The sequence below is a fragment of the Rhinoraja longicauda genome, chromosome 26, assembly GCF_053455715.1.
Source record: "Rhinoraja longicauda isolate Sanriku21f chromosome 26, sRhiLon1.1, whole genome shotgun sequence".
Lineage (NCBI taxonomy): Eukaryota > Metazoa > Chordata > Chondrichthyes > Rajiformes > Arhynchobatidae > Rhinoraja > Rhinoraja longicauda.
In genome coordinates this window covers 25,853,277-25,876,240 of record NC_135978.1, presented here as the reverse complement: position 1 = coordinate 25,876,240, position 22,964 = coordinate 25,853,277, and the positions used below count along the sequence as shown (strand labels likewise).

At 43.1% G+C, this 22,964-nt stretch overlaps 1 protein-coding gene across 1 annotated transcript in view; it reads left to right on the top strand.

Annotated features, from left to right (window-relative positions):
- rpa1 (replication protein A1) overlaps positions 1-12,055 on the top strand; it is an 84,531-nt gene extending 72,476 nt beyond the window's left edge. The window contains exons 16-17 of the mRNA XM_078422043.1: positions 3,977-4,063; positions 11,573-12,055. Of these exons, the coding sequence (XP_078278169.1) occupies positions 3,977-4,063; positions 11,573-11,686 (201 nt within the window). The 3' untranslated portion in view covers positions 11,687-12,055. The remainder of the gene's footprint in view (positions 1-3,976; positions 4,064-11,572) is intronic.
- The last annotated feature ends 10,909 nt before the right edge of the window (positions 12,056-22,964 follow it).

The following is a 22,964-nucleotide window of genomic DNA, read 5'->3' as shown; positions in this document are numbered from 1 at the left end:
GGCTGCAAATGTGCTAATTTATTGAAACGATGGTACTGCACATGAAAATTCTGCAAATAATAGTAAGCTGGTAATGAGAATGCAGCATTTCAAGACGATGCGGAAATTCCCTTGTGTTTTCAAGTAGGAACGGTGGTCTACTTCATAAAGATAGGGCAGTAATTTTTCCTGGGTCTTCTGGTTATTGCATGAATATTGTTTGCTGTTGAACATTCACAACTAATTAACTCAACACCATTTTGCGCTCGATCAGTGTGTTTTTTGGGGGTTTTTTTTTTTGCTCCTATCATTTGTCTTTGTGGATTATTGGTTAAATTCTTTGACTCCGATGTCATAGACAGGAAAAATGCTGGTATTACTCAACAGGGCATACAGCATCAAAGAGAAAGGAGTTAATGTTGAGTCAATGACAAATTGAGTAAATTTCATCCAAACTTGATAATCTGAAAATATTTTATGATGCTAATGATAAAAGATTTTATATCCTAATTGAGATTTTTTGTCGGTAAGGAGTAGCTAGAGGCACAGTTAAATATCTTGCTGGTGATCCCTGTGTCATGAACACCTGACAAATGGGCATCCCTACATACAAATCAACTCCCATAATATTTTTCAATTCAGAAGTCCAATATACACCAATCAGCCAAAACATTATGACCACTGACAGGCGAAGTGAATAGCATTGATTATCTTGTTACAATGGTACCTGTCAAGGAGTGAGATATATTAAGCAGCAAGTGAACAGTCAGTTCTTGAAGTTGATGTGTTGGATGCAGGAAAAATGGGCAGGAGTAAAGACCTGAGCGACTTTGACAAGGGCCAAATTGTTATGGCCAGATGACTGGGTCAGAGCATCTCTGAAACGGCAAGGCTTGTGGGGTGCTCCCGGTCAGCAGTGGTGAGTACCTATTGACAGTGGTCCGAGGAGGGACAAACCACAAACCGATGACAGGGTGTTGGGCGCCCAAGGCTCATCGATGCGCGAGGGCAACGAAGGCTATCCCGTCTGGTCTGAACCGACAGAAGGTCTACTGTGGCACGTCACTGAAAATGTTAATGGTGGTCACGGGAGGAATGTGTCACAATACACAGTGCATCGCACCCTGCTGTGTATGGGGCTGCACACTGAGGACCATCAGCATATTAGGCAGGAGGTCATAATATTTTGGCTCATCAAGTCATAATGTTTTGGCTGATCGGTGTATGTGCATGCTATTCTTATAGATAACCAAAATCTACTCTCCATTTTTAGTAGTTCAGTTTAGAGTTACAGCGTGGAAACAGGCCCTTCGGCCTACTAGGGCGGCATGGTAGCGCAGCGGTAGAGTTGCTGCTTTACAGCGAATGCAGCGCCGGAGACTCAGGTTCGATCCTGACCACGGGTGCTGTACTGTACGGAGTTTGTACGTTCTCCCCGTGACCTGCGTGGGTTTTCTCCGAGATCTTCGGTTTCCTCCCACACTCCAAAGACGTACAGGTATGTAGGTTAATTGGCTGGGTAAATGTAAAAAATTGTCCCTAGTGGGTGTAGGATAATGTTAATGTGCGGGGATCGCTGGGCGGCACGGACTTGGAGGGCCGAAAAGGCCTGTTTCCGGCTGTATATATATGATATGATATGATAGTCCATGCCGACAACCAATCACCCTGTACACTAGTTCTATCCTACACTCTCGGGACAATTTACAGAAGCTAATTTATGAATGCCAATTAACCTACATGCCTGCAATGACTTTGGAATGTGAGAGGAAACCAGGGCACCTGGAGAAAAGCAAGCTATCACAGGGAGATCGTACAGACACCATCCGTGGTCAGGATCGATCCCGGGTCTCTGGTGCTTATAAGGCATCAACTATCGCTGCACCACTGTGCCGCCTTAGTAGTTGTTCTTTCTCATCAATCTTATGTACTTTCGGTTCATTACAACACTGTCAAGGTGTGGTTACCATATTGAGTGATTTTTGTGCATTTTCTGATTTATGGGGTGAAAAATCAATTCATGGATATTTGTAAAAGCGGAATCCATTCGTTACCCAGGGAAGGAGCGTACAGTCTGGTCGTAAAGTGTTAGCCACTTTCTTTCTGGCTTACTTTCATCTCCTGGGAGCAGCCCTCTCTAATCTTCTAAGTCCATGAAATCCAAACATGGCAAACCAGTGCAAATAAAACAATATTTTCAGCCTTGTCTTTTAAGGCTCTCTGCGTATACAAACATGGAATTGATGCCAGAGTGGATATTGTCCCTGCTTTGAAATGGTGTTCATTCTTCGTACCTCCTTTTTCAACCAACACTATAAATGTCTGGAGCCCAATTCCCTTTGTCTAAGAACATTCTTCCCACTGAATTCTTAAAAGCCAATAGTAAGTGAAAAAAGAGCACTGATAAAAGGACAGCTTTTAAAGAGTACTTTCAAGGTAGCTCCATCAAAAGGTTCCTTGTCAACTTCTCTTTCCCTTTCACCTGATGGCTAGTCGGTATTGTGCTTCTGGCACTTAGTTTCAGCTCTTATTTTTCTGGATTCTTACTTTTTAACTTGGCATAGTTTGGGATTGGATTGTAGAGTAAATATTGTTCAAACTGTTGCAAAATCCCTGCTCATATGTCCACTTCTGTTCTACATAAAAGTGCTGGAGTAACTCTGGGTCAGTCAGCATCTGTGAAGGGAATGATTAGGTGGAGTATCAGATCAAGACAACCCTTCAGTCTGAAGAAGGGTCACGATCCAAAACATTGCCTCCATAGATGCAGCTTGACTTACTCTAACATTTTGTATTTTACTCGAGATTCCAGGATTAGCAGTTCCTTGTATCTTCACTTGTTTTAGTTAAGTTTAGAGATACATTGTGGAAACAGGCACTTCAGCCCACTGATTCCGGGCCAACCAGCGATCCCTACACGCTATCGCTATCCTACACATACTAGGGCCTTTTTACCAAGCTAATTAACTTAAACCTGCACCTCTGGAGCATGGGAGGAAACCAGAGTTCCTGGAGAGAACCCACGCAGGTCACGGGGCGAATGTACAAACTCCGTACAGACAGCACCCATAGTCGGGATTGAACCCGGGTCTCTGACGCTGTAAGGCAGCAACTCTACTGCTGCGCCACCATGCCGTCCAACTTGTATTGTTATTTTTATGTGTACTTTCTATTTGTGATATTCCACCCCCCACCTTGTGCCTTTTCACTTGGGTATAGAAAGTGATGTAAGAGGTCAGAAAAGATTCAAGAGGGGAAAACAGAGATTGATCTGAAATTGGCATTGGTTGCTAGCCGAGTTAAACTGGAAATAAATTTTATGGGGGTTATATAATGAATTTCCTTCATTTATTTGAACTATTTGGAAAAAATATTCAGTAATGTTTTCTGGCATTCATGCAAATAGTTGATTTTTTTTAGCATGGTGGCATTACTGTGTGGAATAACGGGTGTCAGTGTGATCTTGAGTTATAGTTTCTGCATTCAGCGCTCGTGCTCGTATAAATACAAAACCAACGAGGCAGAAATGACAAGGTAATAAATAAAACATAATTAAAGTGAAATATGATTGCATTGTAGTGGGTGCAGGAGAAGTATATCCAGCAGCTTGGTGATATTTTTCTGGTTTGGAGCTGGGGTTAGAGTCATTATCACAATGCATTAAAAGTAGCCTGTCTTGCGAGGATGGCTGGCCCTTGTAGATTCCCGCTGGTTTTTGAATAGATCGAGAGAGGATTTGCAAGATGCACCTAGCCTGTTGCTTCCTGCCCCTCTTTCCCAGTACTCTGGTCTGTGGGTGCAACCTCAACATATTCAAAGCTCATGGCGATGAGACTTAATCAACATGCTCAAAATCTTCAAAAATGTGGTTCATTTGCTTGCCTTTCTGCACAACATCCAGGGGGCTATTTGTTATGCCAAGTTGCATTCTTTGGACCGTCAACATTTTGAACTTTTCATGATTTATTTGTGCTATACTTTAAAAATGTCTCCACAGAACGAACAAGCCTTTGAAGAAATTTTCCAGAATGCAAACTTCCGGTCCTACATCTGCAGAATCCGTGTCAAACTTGAAACCTACAATGTAAGTGTCTTAATCTAGAGTAGGTTTTAAATAATATTGAGTTTTTTTTCAATAAGATGTCCTATTGGCAGGGCAGTCTGTAATGAGAAAATAGCAGTAAAGGAGTCCTGTAATGCTAACATCTGATGATTTAACTTCCCAGTTGAGTTTACAAGCATTTGACTCGAAGAGATGTTTGTGATACTTTATTGATTTTGTGATAATTCATTAATTTTAGTGCGTTTTTGTGAATTTTGTGCGTCTGTTCCCAGGGTGGAAATGTCAAAGACTACAGGGCTTGGCTTTCGGGGGTGGGAGGGGGGGTGGTTTAAAGCTGTACAGGGTAAGTTTTATTTTATAGAGAGTGGTGAGTGCCTGGGTGGTGGTGGACTTGGATACTATAGTGGCATTTGGGAAGGCACCTGGATATGGAAGGATTAGAATTACATGCAGGCAGATGAGATTAGTTTAACTTGACATCATGTTCGGCACAGAGATTGTGGGTCAAAGAGCCTGCACCAGGTTACATTTCTGCTTAATACCCCTAGTTCCACAGTTGGATATCATGGAGAGTGCATGCTCAACTGGACTCCGTTGATTGTTCCTGTAAAGTCTGACATGTATCAATTTCCCAACTTATTTGACTATCCCATTGCTACGATCTTCTACAAGTCCTCTAAACCAAACTGGAAGTCTGTCCAATATTGTAATTTTTACATTAATTTCCACGCACCAACAGCCAGTCTTTTTATCCCAGCTCTTATGTCCTTCTGATTTTGTTGACGATTACTCTGCAGGATTACACCATCATTCATGTCTGATATCTTTTCACCTTTAACAAATAACTATTAGGGAAGTAAATGGAGACTGTGTTATTACTCAAGCCTGGTGCTCTGTTCAAGTGTGAGTAGATTGATTGTCCCTCTCACGTCCATTCTTCTGCCTTTCTACAAGGCAGAATGACCCTTCCATGAGTCCACACCAACCATCGATCACCGGTTCACACTAGTTCTATGTTATCCCGCTTTCTCATCCGCTCCCTACATTTGGGACAATTTACAGAGGCCTACAATTAACCCACAAACCAACACGTTTTTGAGAAGTGGGAGGAAACCAGAGCACCCAGAGGAAACTCGTGCAATCATGGAGAATGTGCAAACTCCACACAGACAGCACCTGAGGTCGGGATTGACCCAGGGTCTATCGCTGTGAGGCAGCAGCTCTGCCAGCTGCATCACTGTGCCGCCCTTATGAGAATTCCCATATCAGTAATTCCCTTGGTATGCATGTACCCGATACAGCATTCATAAATCTCCAGTCAAAGGTTCATAATCCTCTGTTTTTTTTTTAAAAACTCATCAAAATCCTAAATGGTTGAAACAGCTCTGAGTATGCACCCTCCTCCAGCAAGACTGTCAAGACGCTCAGAACCTCGAGACGGTCATTCTTTGAAATAGAATAAATTCCTCCCGTTCCTCTCCCTTTCACCGTTTGTCGTGTTCGAAAAGGTAACTTCTGATATGATGCGATTTGAAAAGACCGTTTTCAGCACAAGATATTAACTTTGGAAGTAGCTCTGAAAAAAAATCTTCACCATTGTGCAAGATTTTTTTTAACCAACTGCAGTTTCCACCACCTGCTGGGAAATCTATGCATCTGCTGGATAGCATTAACTTTGCTGGAGAGTCCTGCTGAATGTTTAGTGTCAGCAGCTGTCCTTGAAATTGCTGCTCGCATAAGTTAACCAAAAGACTGGGATGAATCTCAATGAATCTTGAATGTTTAAAGAGAAGATGCGGTGAGCCCAGTAGGATCTGAGACTCGGAGCACAAGGGAGCACAAGATCAGCTGTTTAGAGCTGAGAAACTTCTTCTGTGTCCCTTTAGCATTCAGGGCAGTAATTACTCGATCATGAATATGTATAACTGCAATCAAAAGTATTGCCCAATATCAAGGGAATGGATTTTGGAAAGGGCGCAGGAAAGAAGTGTTGAGCTACAAGATCAACCATGTAGTACAGGAGGCTCAAAATGTCTCCGTCTCCACCACCTTGGTCAAAAAGTAATGTAGGAAAGTAGACGTGTCATATTTGACCTCAAATATTGAGCAGTTGATTTAAAAGTTGAGATTTTACAATCTGTTTTCCACTTTATTCTCAAACTTTTGTTTATGGCTTTTCCTCCTCATCTTTTATCTCCTCGCTATGTTTAATTGTATTGATTTTTCGATCGTTGCAGTCCATCTAGATGTTGCTGCCTCTTCCAGGTTTTGTTCTTGCTCGTACTGATAACGACTTGTTTTATCTTGTGCTGCGATCTGCACCCCTGCCTACATTGTCGCCATCAGTTTATCACCTCCAGGTTCCCACCATTGGTCACAGGATAATATTCGGGCTTTTATCCTTGATTTATTTTTGGTTTTGATTTCATGTCTTTCATCCTCCTGTGTCCATAATGTTTATGCATACGCAGTTAACAGACAGCCGGTAGCACAGTGAGCAGTCAAGCTAAGAATCCTCCACTATAATTGTGCCTTTCTCTTTTTGTTGTGCCCCCGAGTGATCGTCCTGACATTAAAAGACGCCACCATGGTAGACTATGATTTCAGCTCTAACTCACAAAAGTTTAATGAATATTTGCAAGCCAACAACATGCCTTTAATAACTACTGTGAAATGTCACCTTCTCCAAGTAGAAACGCGTTTTTTGAGTGCACCAAAACAGCGCGGCGGTAAAGTAGATTTAGATTTAGAGATACAGCGCGGAAACAGGCCCTTTGGCCCACCGAGTCCGCGCCGCCCAGCAGTCCCCGCACATTAACACTATCCTAAACGCACTAGAGACAATTTTCACATTTACCCAGTCAATTAACCTACATACTTGTACGTCTTTGGAGTATGGGAGGAAACCGAAGATCTCGGAGAAAACCCGCGCAGGTCACGGGGAGAACGTACAAACTCCGTACAGACGGCACCCGTAGTCAGGATCGAATCTGTCTCCGGCGCTGCATTCGCTGTAAGGCAGCAACTCTACCGCAGTAGTTGCCTTACAGCAGCCGACACCTAGGTTCGATCCTGACTATGGAGGCTCTGTATGTAGTTTGCACCACATGCGTTTTCTCCAGATGCTCCTGTTTCCTCCCACACTCCAAAGATTTGTAGATAGACACAGAAAGCTGGAGTAAGTCAGCGAGAGCATCTCTGGAGAGGAATTGGTGATGTTTTGGGTCGAGACCCTTCTTCAGAGCAGTAGGTTCATTGGCTTCTGTAAATTGTCCCTAGTGTATAGGATGGAACTCGTGTAAGGGGTGATTGCTGGTTGGCACGGACTCGTGCACCGAAGGGCCTGTGGCCGTGTGGTATCTCTAAAGTAATGTCTAAAACACATCAAATGGCAGTTCAGCTTCGTGGAAGCTGCCTGGTGAACTTGCACTAACTCAACTTTGAAAAGATTGAATTTGCAGGGTACTCACTATAAAACACCCTGAGCAAACCGAAAGGCAACTAATTTAAATAAAATCAAAAAATATATATAATATTCCATCATAATTAATATGGATGCAGTATGAATTTTTAATCCCACGTGGAATATTGCCAATGCCATGACATATATGAAGAAAAATGATTTTTTACTGTCTTCAAACAAATGCTGTCAACTTTAGAATGTACTCTGATTGTAATGCCCAAAAGCATGAAATGGGTTCGAGGTTATGTTGGTATCCACTTTACTTTCCATCCTTTAATTCAAAGGCCGCTCCTCGGCTCTCCAAATGCACGATGAATCAAAACATTTTTTTCACTATTCTGTCAGATCCTATAATGTGGCAATTCTTAAGTGCATCCATATCCCAAATGACTCTCTTGGGCTAAGCCCATTAATTTGGGACCTTGTTGTTTAATTCAGAGCTTGGATTTCTATACCAGATCTGTTAAATCAATGTCCTTTACGGTGTTTGAAATGTTGCCTGCTTTGTGTTCTGCCCAACATGGTCAGCTGCTCTGGAAGGTTAGATTGCTTGCCATCAAGGGAGAGCTTGTGAATTGGATGCATAATTTGCTTGATGGTAAGAATAGAGGGTGATGGTGAAAGGTTGTTCTTCAGACCGGAGGTCCGTGACTAGTGTGTTTCGTGAGCTTATCATTTTTTAGATTTAGATTTAGAGATACAGCGCGGAAACAGTCCCTGAGAAGTATTGCATCTTGAGAAGTCAAACTAGGTAGGACTGATCAGTAGAGCTCTGGGGAGTGCTGGAGAGACCTAGAAACATGTGTACATAGTTCTCTGAAAGAGGCATCACAGATAGACTGGGTGGTGAGGAAGCTGGCCTTCATCAATCATGGCACTGGGTGTAGTTGTTGGGATGTTATGTTGCAGTTGGTATGAAATGTTGGTAAGGCCACATTAGGAGTATTGCGTTGTGTTTTGGTTACCCTGCTATAGGAACAATGCCGTTACGAGACAGTAAAGAAGGCAGAAAGGATTTGAGGATGTTGTCTGGACCTGAGGGCGTAAATTATTGGGAGAGGTTGGGCAGGCAAATATTTTATTCCTTGGAGCATATGAGACATATGGGTGACGATGAAGAGGCCTATAAAATCATGAAGAATGTAAATAGAGTAAATGCACATTGTCTTTTCTATGGGGTTGGGTCATTAAGAACGAAAGGCATGGGTTGATATGAGGAGGGAAACATTTAATAGGAACCTGAGGGGCATTGCTTTCTCACAGAAGATGTTGCATATATGGAAAGGGCTGCCAGAGCAAGTGTTGAGCAGGTATAATAACATTTAAGACATTTGGGCATATACATAGCTAGGAAGGGTTTAGAGGGTAATTAGGATTTAGATTTTTTTTTTAGATTTAGAGATACAGCACAGAAACAGGCCCTTCGGCCCACCGGGTCCGTGTCGCCCAGCGATCCCTGCACACTAACACTATCCTACACCCACTAGGGACAATTTTTATATTTGCCCAGCCAATTAACCTACATACCTGTACGTCTTTGGAGTGTGGGAGGAAACCGAAGAACTCGGAGAAAACCCACGCAGGTCACGGGGAGAACGTACAAACTCCGTACAGACGGCGCCCGTAGTCAGGATCGAACCTGAGTCTCTGGTGCTGCATTCGCTGTAAGGCAGTAACTCTACCGCTGCGCCACCGTGCCGCCCTAGGACTAGCTTAGATAGGCACCTTGGGCAGCATAGACTAGTTGGGCCAAAGGGCCTGTTTCCGTATTGCATGGACTCTTTATTCTTTTCTTTTCCCTTGCCATACTGTAGCCTGGACTCTAATCCATGCCTTTTAAAACCAAGATTGTTTCTCTAATGCCTTTCTAACTAGTCCCTCAGCTTCCAGCTCCATACAGCGCTACTCATTCCAAATGCTGCTACAGTCCACATCTTTACTCACTTGGAGCCCTACATTACAGCTCATTTATTTATATTTCAGTTTCAGAATCTTTTTATTTTACTTCCAAATCCCTTCGAGTTCTCAATGTAACTTATGTCTGTTTTACCCAAGTTCAATGCCTCCACTAGCTTTTCTGATCAACTAGTTTTCCTATCCTTGGATCTACCCTCTTTTAATCTCTGTGCATACGAGGAGCTGAAGATGCTGGATTGCAAAACAAAGACGCACTGTGCTGGAATAACTCGGCGGGTCAGGCAGTATCTCTGGAGAACAAGTTGCGGTTCTGAAGAAGGTACTGAGGCGAAAGGTCACCTATCCATGGTCTCCAGACCTGCTGAGTTACTCCAGCACTTCGTGTCTTTCCGTGTCAATGAGCATCTGCTGTTCCTTGTGTTCACATTTTACTGTTGTACTGTGAAATCTCCTCATGATATACCTACTGTGAAGAGTCAAGTCAACTTTATTTGTCACATACATATACAAGATGTGCTGTGAAGAGAGGTTCTCCTCTCTCTGATGGAAGTGTTGTGAGAGCTCCCCCCCCTCCTTACTCTTGCCATTCAGTGATTCCTGCTGCTGTCCTGCTCCGTGGCCATGTTCTGAACCGGATTTTCTACCACAGCCATATATTCAACCACCATCTTGTGCCTCGTCGCTTCCATGATTTCTGAATATTCAGACAACAGATTATCAGTCTGCTCAAGCGTCTCGACCTGAAACGTCACCTGTCTATTCCTTCCACAGATACTGCCTGTAACACTGAGTTCTTCCAGCACTTTTTTTTTACTCTAGTCTCACGGATTATCAGTGTTTTACTGCACTTCTATCTGAGCATGCACACAATTCTTTGCATGTTGCAAGTAGTTTGTGTGCATGTGGATCACTTCAACAGCTCAGAAGGTTTTTTAGTATGTACAGAACACATAATTGATGGTCCAAATGGCCTAATTCTGCTCCGAGAACATATGAACATAATATTTTTGAGGAATTTGAAAATGTTTAACAATAAAACCATTTTTATTTTTATTTATATAAACGTATATAAAATATAAATAAAAAACTTTTTAAATGGTTTTATTTGTTAAACCTTTTCAAATTCATATATGTATCTCTAAAGTATTCATTATTCATTGCTGTAAACCTTGTACCTGGCACTGATAGGTCCCGCTGAATGAATCTTTGCCAAGAACCCTAATAAGAAAACATGTCTTCAAGCCAGACCTTCCCCCCCCCCCCCTCTCTCTGACCATTCACTTGCCATTGTGCTCCACTACTGCATAGTTTTTTTAAAATCCTGTGGTTTAGTGTGCACTGAGTCATAAAAGAATCCTGGAGGCTTGTACAGAACAATACACAATGTAAGATTGCTCAACATCAGGGTTTAAATTTGGACCAGTCGTACGGTTTAAACAAGGATAAGACTGGCTTTAATATTTAGTGAGAAACTGCTTGTGGTTATTATATAAAACAGGCCCTTCGGTCCAAAACGTCCATGCTGACTAGCGATCACCTGTACACTAGTTCTATCCTACACACACTAGGGACAATTTACAGAGGCCAACCAGCCTAGAAACCTGCATGTCTTTGGAGTGTGGGAGGAAATCAGAGCACCCGGAGAAATTCAGCCTAACAAAAGTCTGATAAAGCTGTTCCATGATTTAAACTCGGGTCCCGTTACAACCTGAATATGGCAAATGGTGGTGGAGGCATAAGCTTGGTTCTTGGTCCCACCAGAAACTGTTCAGAAAGATGATTGAGGGCATTAATTGCACCTGACTTTACAATGTTTGAGGGAGACAAGTCTTTTTCACAGGCAAGTAATTTTTGAATATAGCAAAGCCTGAACCTTTAAGGAATAAGTCAGAGTATTGAAACTCCAAGTGTTTGGGGTAAGTAGGGACTTTGACAACTTGTTAAAGTGCAGCAGTTTGCTGGAACATTTTACTCTGGCAGCCATTCTTCAGAAGTAGATTGAGTGAGACAAAACACCACCTCTTGTTATCTTTTATGTGCATTAAGAAGATTTTATTGCAAGTTGAACAACTGGCGGTGATCTATGATAATAAGGCAATGAGAGCAAGTCTGTGATATAGATTTTAATTGTTTCTGGTTCGTATTTGCAGGATGAATCTCGCATCAAAGCGACAATGATGGATGTGAAACCAGTGGACCATAAGGAGTACAGCAAGAGACTGATAATGAATATTAGGAAACATGCAGCTACACCAGCTTTCTGAATGCTGAGTAGATGTGAAGAATGAGCGCCAGTGGAAACTGGGTGCTTCAGATATTCAATTAAATATATTTTCTTTCGTGCTTTGAAAATGGAAGACAATTTTAATTTGGGATCGGTTGCAGAATTCTGCGTTTCCAGAATGACAATAGAATTGACAGCTGTGTGATGTATAGAACTAGAGCTGCCGAATTCCGATCAAGTTGCGCTAGATGACGAGACTGAATTTGCATCTGTGTAAATAGGTTTTCCTCCCGTGGTATAGTTAACCTATGTAGGATGGACAATAAAGCCATTTACTTCCCCCCACTAACATCCTTCCACTTTCATGCTTGCACAACTTATTTCAGTTCAGCTTTGTAATAAACATTGATGATAAACTTAAGAGATTGAAGTGTTTTTGTTTGAACGGTCTCATTTCGAAACAACGATTTGTTGATGAAAATGATGCACAACAGCCTATTTTGTAATGTTTGCTGTTGATGTCTTGTGGCATCAAAAATATGTTTTCTCTTCGACTTGTTCTTTCCTACTCAATCTTCCTGTGCTCTCCTGTTTGTATTCAGCTTTATTTTCTCTGTTATCAGTGGCTCAGTGAGTCAGAAAGTCATGTTTATGAGTCCACTCGTGAAACCTGAACAAATAATCAGATTTCCAGTCCAGTGCCACGCTGGGAGAGTGTTTCGCAGTATGTCAGAGACTAATCGTTGCCATTTGATAGTGGGGGCAGTGTGAGGGGTTTATCTGCCGCAGGTCTTGACCCAGTTCAAGTATAGAAGTGTATAAAATTACAAAAGCCACAGATAGGATAGGCAGGCCGAGCCCTTTTCCCCCAGGATAGAGATTTAAAAAAAAGAGGGCACAGCTTTATGGTGAGAGGGACAAACTTTAAAGGAGATGTGTGAGTCAAAGTTTATTTACAGAGTTGTGGGTGCCTGGAACTCGCCTGCCAGGGATAGTGGTGGAGGCAGATATATATGATGGTGGCATTTTGGAGACTGAGTGCATGGCTATGCAGGGAGTAGAGGGATATGGATTGCGTGCTGGCAGAGGAGATGCATTTAACTTGCTGATATGTTTGGCACAAACACTATGAGCCACAGGAGTTCTCCTGTGCTGTAATATTCCATGTGCCTTCATCTCTTTCACTGCCGCCCTGCCTCAAATGTAGCATTGCTTCAGATTCAATTAAGGCATTGATATAATATCTGAGCTGATTGCATTTAATCCGTTTATCAGGACGGCTTGATGTTCAGACTATTGCTTGATCTTGTCTCATGATTGGGTAGCTTATGTCCTTATTTGAATCTATCCAAGGAATAATAAGCTTTGCAAGGTAGACTTGGATCCAGTGCCGTTTGCGATCCACCTTCTGAGATTGATGTAACCACTCTTGTATTTAAGCAATTCTGACCTGAGTTGTATTGACTAGGTTTTACTGTTTCTTGGTTAATCTGCTTGTAAAGATGTCCAAATCCTTCCAAGATATCAGATTTCGTACAAGTGATAGGAATAGATTGGGTAGATGCACAGAGTCTTAGCCAGAGTAGGTAAATCGAGGACCAGAGGACATGGGTTTAAGGTGAAGGGGAAAAGATTTATTGGGAATCTGAGGGATAAATTTTTCACACAAATGGTGGTGGGTGTATGGAACAAGCTGCCAGAGGAGGTAGTTGAGGCTGGGCTATCCTAACATTTTAGAAACAGTTAGACCGGTACATGGATAGGACAGGTTTGGAGGGATATGGACCAAACACAGGCACGTGGGACTAGTGTAGCTGGGACATGTTGCGGGCAAGTTGGGCCGAAGGGCTTGTTTCCACACTGTATCACTCTATGACTCTTAAGTGACCCATCCTCAACGATAATTCTCAACACCAGTGCTCTGCAGGGCTGCGTTCTCAGCCCTTTACTCCCTGTGCACTCGTGACTGTTCAGGCAGATTCTGCTGTAGCTCCATTTACAACCTTGCAGTAGACACCACCATAGTTGGCTGGATTTCAAACAATGATGAACAAAGTGCAGAGCGGAGACGGAGAGCTTGTTGGCACAGTGTTAAGATGACATTCCCTCCCTCAATGTCAGCAAAACTACGGAGCTGATCATTGCCTTCAAGAAGTGAGCACACGCTCCAGTCTGCATTTTTGGTGCTGAAGAGGAATGGGTTATTTGTGTGTAAATATCACAAATAATCTGTCCTGGTCCATTTACATTGTCAATGTGGCCAAGCAAGCACACCATCTACTTCCTCAAAAGACGAAGGAAATATGTTACGTCGACAATTTCTGCAGATGCCCCACAGAAAGCACCCTATCCAGATGCATCACAGGTTTATATAGCAAATGCTCTACCCAAAACTACAAGAAGTTGCAGAGTTGTGGACGCAGCCCAGTCCGTCCCCCAAACCAGCCTCCCAACACCCTCCATCTATGATTCACTGCCTCAGAAAACAGCCAGCCTAATTAAGGAACATTCGCACCCATTCAATCTCTCCTCCCTTCTGGTAGAAGATACAAAATCTATAAGCCATGTACCAACACATTCAAGGACCGCTAACAGATCTCTTATGCTTGGAATGAACTCCCAATCTTCCAATCTACCTCTTTGCAGCCCCTGCACCTTTTCTCTGCAGCTGTTACATTATATTCTGAAATCTTTACCTTTTTGCTGTCCCTAAGATACTCGTGTATGGTAAGGGTCTCGACCCGAAACGTCACCCATTCCTTCTCTCCTGAGATGCTGCCTGACCTGCTGAGTTACTCCAGCATTTTGTGAAATAAATACCTCGTGTATGGTATGATCTGCCTGGATAACACGCAAAGCAAAGTTTTTCACTGTCTCGATGCATATTGTATTGATGAACCAATACTATTTTTACCGAACTAACAGATTGTCTTGCAATATTGTGTTAAAAGTATAGCGAGACGAATTTCCATATTAACATGACATTTTTGGAAATAAAGCTAATAATAGCTTGGATATTAAGAAACTAAAAGCAAAGTGCTGGATGAACTCAGCAGGCCAGACTGCATCTATGGTGAGAAATGAACCGACTGCCCTTCAGAAGGAGGTCCTGACCTAAAATGTCTGTCAAATCCCTCTGCAGATGCTGCCTGACCCGTTGAATTCTTCCAGCACTTTTTTTTGCTCAAAATTCCAGCATCTGCAGTCCCTTGTGTCTCCATATTAATGAGCTGATCAGAGATGCAAATACCCAAATAGTATAAAACAATTTTTAAGTTTTGGAATTGAGTTTGTCACTTTCAAAGATGGGGGAAGACAAAATTGCCGTTCAGTGCTTATATTAACTCTATTAAGTTATGTGCACCATCTGTTTTTTAATATTCAGGAAGCTAGTGAGTATAACAGAAAATGGGTTGATACGTCAGGTGTAGACAAGATTAGAATAGAGTTATGCTCTATTTTAATGATAGAACAGGGGCTCAGCGGTAGAGTTGCTGCCTAAGCGCCAGAGACCCGGGTTCGATCCTGATTACGGGTGCTGTTTGTACATTCTCCCTGTGACCTGGTAGGTTTTGGCTGGGTGCTCTGGTTTCCTCCCACATGCCAATGATGTACAGGTTTGTAGGTTAATTGGGTTTGGTAAAATTATACAATTGTCCCTAGTGTAGGATAGAGCTCGTGTGCGGGGATTGTTGGTCGGCCAAAGAGGCTGTATGTATCTCTAAACTAAACAGGCTTGAGGGGGCCGAGTACCTCCTTGTTAGTTCACTGCCAATTCTCCCACTTTCCTATTGTACCGATAATATTCTGTACAACATCCCTTTGAAGCAAAGCGGCTAAATTAAATTAAAGGAAATCAGCCGACTAGGCAGCATCTGTGGAGGAAAATGATAGACGACATTTCTGGTCAGAAGAAGAAGTCACCTACCCATTTCTCTTCAAAGAAACCCGCTGAGTTCCTCCAGTACTTTGTGTTTTGCTCAAGATTCCAGCATCTGTAGTCTCTTGTCTCCAAGTTAGTGGAAAGCATCTAATTAACACGCTGCCTGACACCTATCCCTGGAGTTTGAATATCAGTCAATAGACAATAGACAATAGGTGCAGGAGTAGGCCATTCAGCCCTTCGAGCCAGCACCGCCATTCAATGCGATCATGGCTGATCACTATCAATCAGTACCCCGTTCCTGCCTTCTCCCCATACCCCCTCACTCCGCTATCCTTAAGAGCTCTATCCAGCTCTCTCTTGAAAGCATCCAACGAACTGGCCTCCACTGCCTTCTGAGGCAGAGAATTCCACACCTTCACCACCCTCTGACTGAAAAAGTTCTTCCTCATCTCCGTTCTAAATGGCCTACCCCTTATTCTCAAACTGTGGCCCCTTGTTCTGGACTCCCCCAACATTGGGAACATGTTATCTGCCTCTAATGTGTCCAATCCCCTAATTATCTTATATGTTTCAATAAGATCCCCCCTCATCCTTCTAAATTCCAGTGTATACAAGCCCAATCGCTCCAGCCTTTCAACATACGACAGTCCCGCCATTCCGGGAATTAATCTAGTGAACCTACGCTGCACGCCCTCCATAGCAAGAATATCCTTCCTCAAATTTGGAGACCAAAACTGCACACAGTACTCCAGGTGCGGTCTCACCAGGGCCCGGTACAACTGTAGAAGGACCTCTTTGCTCCTATACTCAACTCCTCTTGTTACGAAGGCCAACATTCCATTGGCTTTCTTCACTGCCTGCTGAACCTGCATGCTTCCTTTCATTGACTGATGCACTAGGACACCCAGATCTCGTTGAACTCCCCCTCCTCCTAACTTGACACCATTCAGATAATAATCTGCCTTTCTATTCTTACTTCCAAAGTGAATAACCTCACACTTATCTACATTAAACTGCATCTGCCATGTATCCGCCCACTCACACAACCTGTCCAGGTCACCCTGCAGCCTTATTGCATCTTCCTCACAATTCACACTACCCCCCAACTTAGTATCATCTGCAAATTTGCTAATGGTACTTTTAATCCCTTCGTCTAAGTCATTAATGTATATCGTAAATAGCTGGGGTCCCAGCACCGAACCTTGCGGTACCCCACTGGTCACTGCCTGCCATTCCGAAAGGGACCCATTTATCCCCACTCTTTGCTTTCTGTCTGTTAACCAATTTTCTATCCATGTCAGTACCCTACCCCCAATACCATGTGCCCTAATTTTGCCCACTAATCTCCTATGTGGGACCTTGTCGAAGGCTTTCTGAAAGTCGAGGTACACCACATCCACTGACTCTCCCTTGTCAATTTTCCTAGTTACATCCTCAAAAAATTCCAGTAGATTTGTCAAGCATGATTTCCCCTTCGTAAATCCATGCTGACTCGGAACGATCCCGTTACTGCTATCCAAATGCTCAGCAATTTCGTCTTTTATAATTGACTCCAGCATTTTCCCCACCACTGATGTCAGACTAACTGGTCTATAATTACCCGTTTTCTCTCTCCCTCCTTTCTTAAAAAGTGGGATAACATTTGCTATTCTCCAATCCACAGGAACTGATCCTGAATCTATAGAACATTGAAAAATGATCTCCAATGCTTCCACTATTTCTAGAGCCACCTCCTTAAGTACTCTGGGATGCAGACCATCAGGCCCTGGGGATTTATCAGCCTTCAGTCCCTTAAGTAATATTTAAAGTTGCAGATTGATGTGCAGCGTGGTCTTGTTGATTTGCAGGGAACTCCAGAAACACTTTTTTGTATGATTCAGCAGATGGATATAATTAAACATTTGACTGAACTAAATTTGATTACATTGAGATGGATCAGTTGTTCAGCATACCCAACTACCTGGATGCAATTTCCAGCTGTTCTATACTCCAAGGGGTTCCAGCATAGGTTATTTTGTCTAAAATCAGTGAAAGAAACTGTTGCATATTTAATGCACAGGTTTTCTCTGCGTGTTTTTGTTTGGAGAGGAGCCAGTGGTATATTGGACATCTCCGTTTGTTTGGTTGTATTTGTCAGTCAGCATGCAGAGAGCTTTGCATTCATTATTAAAATGACAGTGGAAACGTCTTGTTGAAAACAGTTGTCACCATTTTAATAAAGTGCAAAATTGGGATCCAACATGGCTGTGGAATGTGAAGATGTCTGGCGTAGTGATTAAGTGCTGTGACAAGCAGTAAAATAAGGAAAGTATGATGAACAAGCCGTGCCTGAGTTTGAGTGCCACTTGGTTAGGACTCCATAACAGCTATGAAATTAGTATGTGCAGTCTGTTTTCACTGACTTTGACAGCAAGATCTGGTGTAGAATTACAGAAACTTCGCAGTCCAGAAGCATCCCAACTGATCACTGATAGTATTTATGCACCACATGATATAATTAACCATTTGACTGATGCAGAGAAGATGTTCTTGGGGTCCAAGTCCATAACTCCCTGGAAGTGGCATCACTAGTAGATAGAGTGCTAAAAAAAGCATAGGATATGTGTGCTTTCATTGATCGTGGCATTGAGTATAAGAGTCAGGAAGGCATGATGCAGCTTTATAGGGCTTTGGTTGGGTCACGTTTGGAGGATTGTGTGCAGTTCTGGTTGCCACATTACAGAAAGGATATGGAGGCTTTGAAAACGGTGATATTATCAGAATTTTGCTTGGATTAGAGGATATTAGCTACAGGGAGAGGTTTGTACAGACTTGTATTGGTGGTGAGGTGGCATGGTGGTCGAGCTACTGTCTTATGGTGCCACAGACCTGAGTTCGATCCTGACTACAGGTGCTACCTGTGCGGAGTTTGTACCTTCTCCCCGTGACCGTGACCCAATACAAGTCTCCCCGTGTCCGTGGGTTTTCTCAGAGATCTTTGGTTTCCTCCCACATTCCAAAGACGGACAGGTTTGTAGGTGAATCGGCTTGGTATAATTATAAATTGTCCCCAGTGTGTGTAGGATGGTGTCAGTGTGCGGGGATCGGCGTGGGCCAAAGGGCCTGTTTCCGCACTGTATCTCTAAACTAAACTAAACTTGGATCGTTTTCTCTGCAACGCTGGAGGTTGCAGGGAGAGCTGATAGAAGTGAATAAAACCATGAGAGATTTAGATGGGGAAGACGGTCAGAATCTTTTTCCTGGGATGAAAAAAATCAAATATCAGAGAGCATAGCCTTAAGGTGAGATGGGCAAAGTGCAAGGCCAAGTTTTCTTTGCACAGGAGGTGGTGAGTGCCTGGAACTTGCTGCTGGGGGTGGTTTTTGAAGCAGATAAGTTAGTAGCATTAAAACAATTTTTGGACAGCCATATGGATATGCAGGGAATAGAGAGATGTGGGTTACGTTGAGATAGGTAAGTGATGGTCTTGGCAACATGTTCAGCACAGACTTTGTGAGCCAAAGAGCCTGCTCTTGTTTAGTTTAGAGATTCAGCGTGGCAACGGGCCTTTCAGTCCACTGCAGCGAACATCGATCGCCTGTACCCGAGTTCTTAACCTGCAAACCCGCACATCTTTGAAAGTGGAAGGAAACCGGAGCACCCGGAAAAACCCCACGTGGTCACAGGGATAATGTACAAATTTTGTATGGACAGCATCGTAGTCAGCGTTGATCCCAAGTGTTTGGCGCTGTGAGGCAGCAACTCTACCGCTGTGTCACGTTGTGCACAGAGTACTGTTCTATGTTCTATGATGTCCCAACCTATCAGCACAAAAAACTGCCCCTTATTTTAGATTTCCCCCATCCCAGGAAATAGGAAGACCTGAATTTACTTTAATGTAGTGTTGTGTCCCATAGTACAATAGACAATAGACAATTGACGCAGGAGGAGGCCATTCGGCCCTTCGAGCCAGCAACGCCATTCAATGTGATCATGGCTGACCATTCTCAATCAGTACCCCGTTCCTGCCTTCTCCCCATACCCCCTGACTCCGCTATCCTTAAGAGCTCTATATAGCTCTCTCTTGAATGCATTCAGAGAATTGGCCTCCACTGCCTTCTGAGGCAGAGAATTCCACAGATTCACAACACTCTGACTGAAAAAGTTTTTCCTCATCTCAGTTCTAAATGGCCTACCCCTTATTCTTAAACTGTGGCCCCTGGTACTGGACTCCCCCAACATTGGGAACATGTTTCCTGCCTCTAACGTGTCCAACCCCTTAATATTAATTTATATAAACAATGCTGGAGTTGATCGATTGGTCAATGGGGATGGAGAAACAGTTAACATTCTAGATGAACAACATTCAATTGAAATATTCACTACCAATGCTGCTAGGTTTTCAAACATCTGCAGTTTTTTTTTGCTTTTGAATACTTTGCTTTTGTTAATCTGTTACTCTGAGCAGAAGAATCGAGAGGTATTGTAGGTTACCTTTTGGGTTGACATGACTTTAAAGTTTGTTTTCTTTTCACACTGGTTCTTTAAAAACGTTGTGTTGCTTTGTACTGTTCAAAGCATACCATGCACACAGGAATGGTTTTGCTCACCCACCTCTCTCTTCACCATCCCTATTGATGATCAGCTGGAGATGGTTGTGCAGTGGACTGGTGGGTAGTCCTGTGGGGAATGTGCACTGAGGAGGCAAAAAAGACTGCAGATGCTGGAATCTGGAGTGAAAAGCAAGTTGCTGGAGGAACTTAGTGGCTCAGACAGCATCAGAAATGGACAGTCAACATTTCTGAGCTGAAGAAGAATCCCGACATGAAACATTGCCTGTCCAATTCCCTCCACAGTTGATGCCTGGCCCACTGAGCGTAATTCAGTTTAGGGATACAGCGCGGAAACAGGCCCTTCGGCCCACCGAGCCTGCGCTGACTAGCGATCCCTGTACACTGGGACTATCCTACTCACTAGGGACAATTTACCATTTACAGAAGCCAATTAACCCTGCAAAGCTGTACATCTTTGGAATTGTGGGAGGAAACTGGAGCACGTTGCCACACACGAGATCCATCAATATATTAGCGCTGCTCTGAAAGAACATTTGAAAGAGCTTATGAAAGAACATTTAACCTGTTTTTTTTAAAATGATTTTCATTCCTCTGTCCTCTGCATTGTGGAGTGTGGAAATAAGTATAATTCTTGGAATCTTCAGGCCTTTGAAGAGAAATATTTCTTTTAAATGGAAGATTGTCACTTTGATTGAACGCGGTTCCCCACAAGGTTAAAACCTCTGAGTTGCTTGAGCCGAGACTCAGTGCTTGCGGAATTTGAATCTAAAATTCAGAAGTGAAAAGCTCTGTGATTATAGAAATGGAAAGTAACATGTACAGGTTGTGGATCAATAATACTTTAAAGCAAAGTTTGCTGTACTTGAACTTGACTTGTGATTTCAGTCTTGTTAACCTACGTTGTGTGTCCAGAGGCTAGGTAATCTGTTGTTTAAAATTGTGTTCACTGATACATGGCTGGGGCCCAGACTTGACATTGAGTGTAAACTAACTGCTTGGAATTCCTAAACTTCTCTAGTGGGTGGGGCAGGGGCTTTCAACAATTGGGCAGGATAAACCATTCTTGCGCCTCTTGCAATTTATTCAATATAGACAATAGACAATAGACAATAGGTGCAGGAGGAGGCCATTCGGCCCTTCGAGCCAACACCGCCATTCAATGTGATCATGGCTGATCATTCTCAATCAGTACTCCGTTCCTGCCTTCTCCCCATACCCCCTGACTCCATTATCCTTAAGGGCTCTATCTAGCTCTCTCTTGAATGCATTCGGAGAATTGGCCTCCACTGCCTTCTGAGGCAGAGAATTCCACAGATTCACAACTCTCTGACTGAAAAAGTTTTTCCTCATCTCAGTTCTAAATGGCCTACCCCTTATTCTTAAACTGTGGCCCCTTGTTCTGTACTCCCCCAACATTGGGAACATGTTTCCTGCCTCTAACGTGTCCAACCCCTTAATAATCTTATACGTAACAATGTTACGTTCCGAAGAAGGATCTCGACCCGAAACGTCATCCATTCCTTCTCTCCAGACAATTCAAGGTAACTATGTCAGGAGCCTGCCATCTAGCATGGGAAAATAAAATAATAAATTCTGTGTATAAATCGAAAAGAGAGAAAATAAAAGTAATCGAGTTTTGTTTTCAAATAATCCCCCATCCAACTGGCATCCATTATTAAGAAGTAGCAGCAGGGCATTTAGAAAATCGTGATACCATCGAGAAGAACCAAAAGGATTTAGTCTGAAGAAGGGTCTCGACCCGAAACGTCATCCATTCCTTCTCTCCAGAGACGCTGCCTGTCCTGCTGTGTTAATCCAGCATTTTGTGTTTATCTTCGATTTAAACCGGCTCTTTCCTACACAGCATTTATTCATAGTTACAGTATACAGCATGGAAACAGGCCCTTTGGCCCAACTGGTCCATGCCAACCAGTTGGCTCTCTGAGCTGGTCCCACTTGCCTGTGTTTGGCCCTTATCCCTCCAAACATTTTCTATCCATGCCCCTGTCTGATAAATGTTGTTGTACCCTCCTCTCCCGCTTCCTCTGACAAAAATCTTTCCACATGTCCATCACAGTCTGCGTGGAGAAGTTGCCCTTCAGGTTCCCTTCCAATTTTTCCCTTTCACACCGTAAATCTATCTCCGTACCTTGGGAAAAACTTGTATGAAGCTCTATGTTCACTCCTCCCCATCCTACGCAAGGGGGAAAGTCCTGGCCTATCCAAGCTCACTTTATAACACAAGCTGAAGACAGACACAAAATGCTGGAGCAACTCAGCGGGTCAGGCAGCATCTCTGGAGAAAAGGAATGGGTGACGTTTCAGGTCAGATCCCTTCTTCAAACTTGTAACTCAAGCCCTCGGGTCCTGGTAACATCCTTGAGTATTTTTTGCACCTTTTTAGGTTAATGATGTCCTTCCTTTCAGCTTGATGACCAGAACTGCACACAGTACTCCACATGTGGTCTCACCAATGCAAAAAGGCAATTGTATTTGATAAATGTGTTAGTTTTTTTAACCAGCAGGGTGGATTAAGGAGAGCTGGTGCACCGAGTATATTTGGGTCTTCAGCATTCATTAAGGTAGCGCTGACAGAACACTGTATAATGCCCAGAAAAGTCGGGCAATGCGCTCCAAAGCAGGAGGGGGAAGGACCTAGTGAAAGGAGGAGGGGAGCGGAAAGCTGTGCATCGGAGGTAAACTTGGGTGAAGAAAGGAGGGCGAGCACCCTAAAAACACCAGAGACTCCAGAGGCTGCGTATGTTGGAATCTGGAGCCCCGTAAATCAATGGATGGAAAGGAATGGTCAACGATTCAGGTTGAATCCTGCAACAGGACTACAAGTGGAGAGGGTAGAAGGTTAAACAGAAGCAAGACCC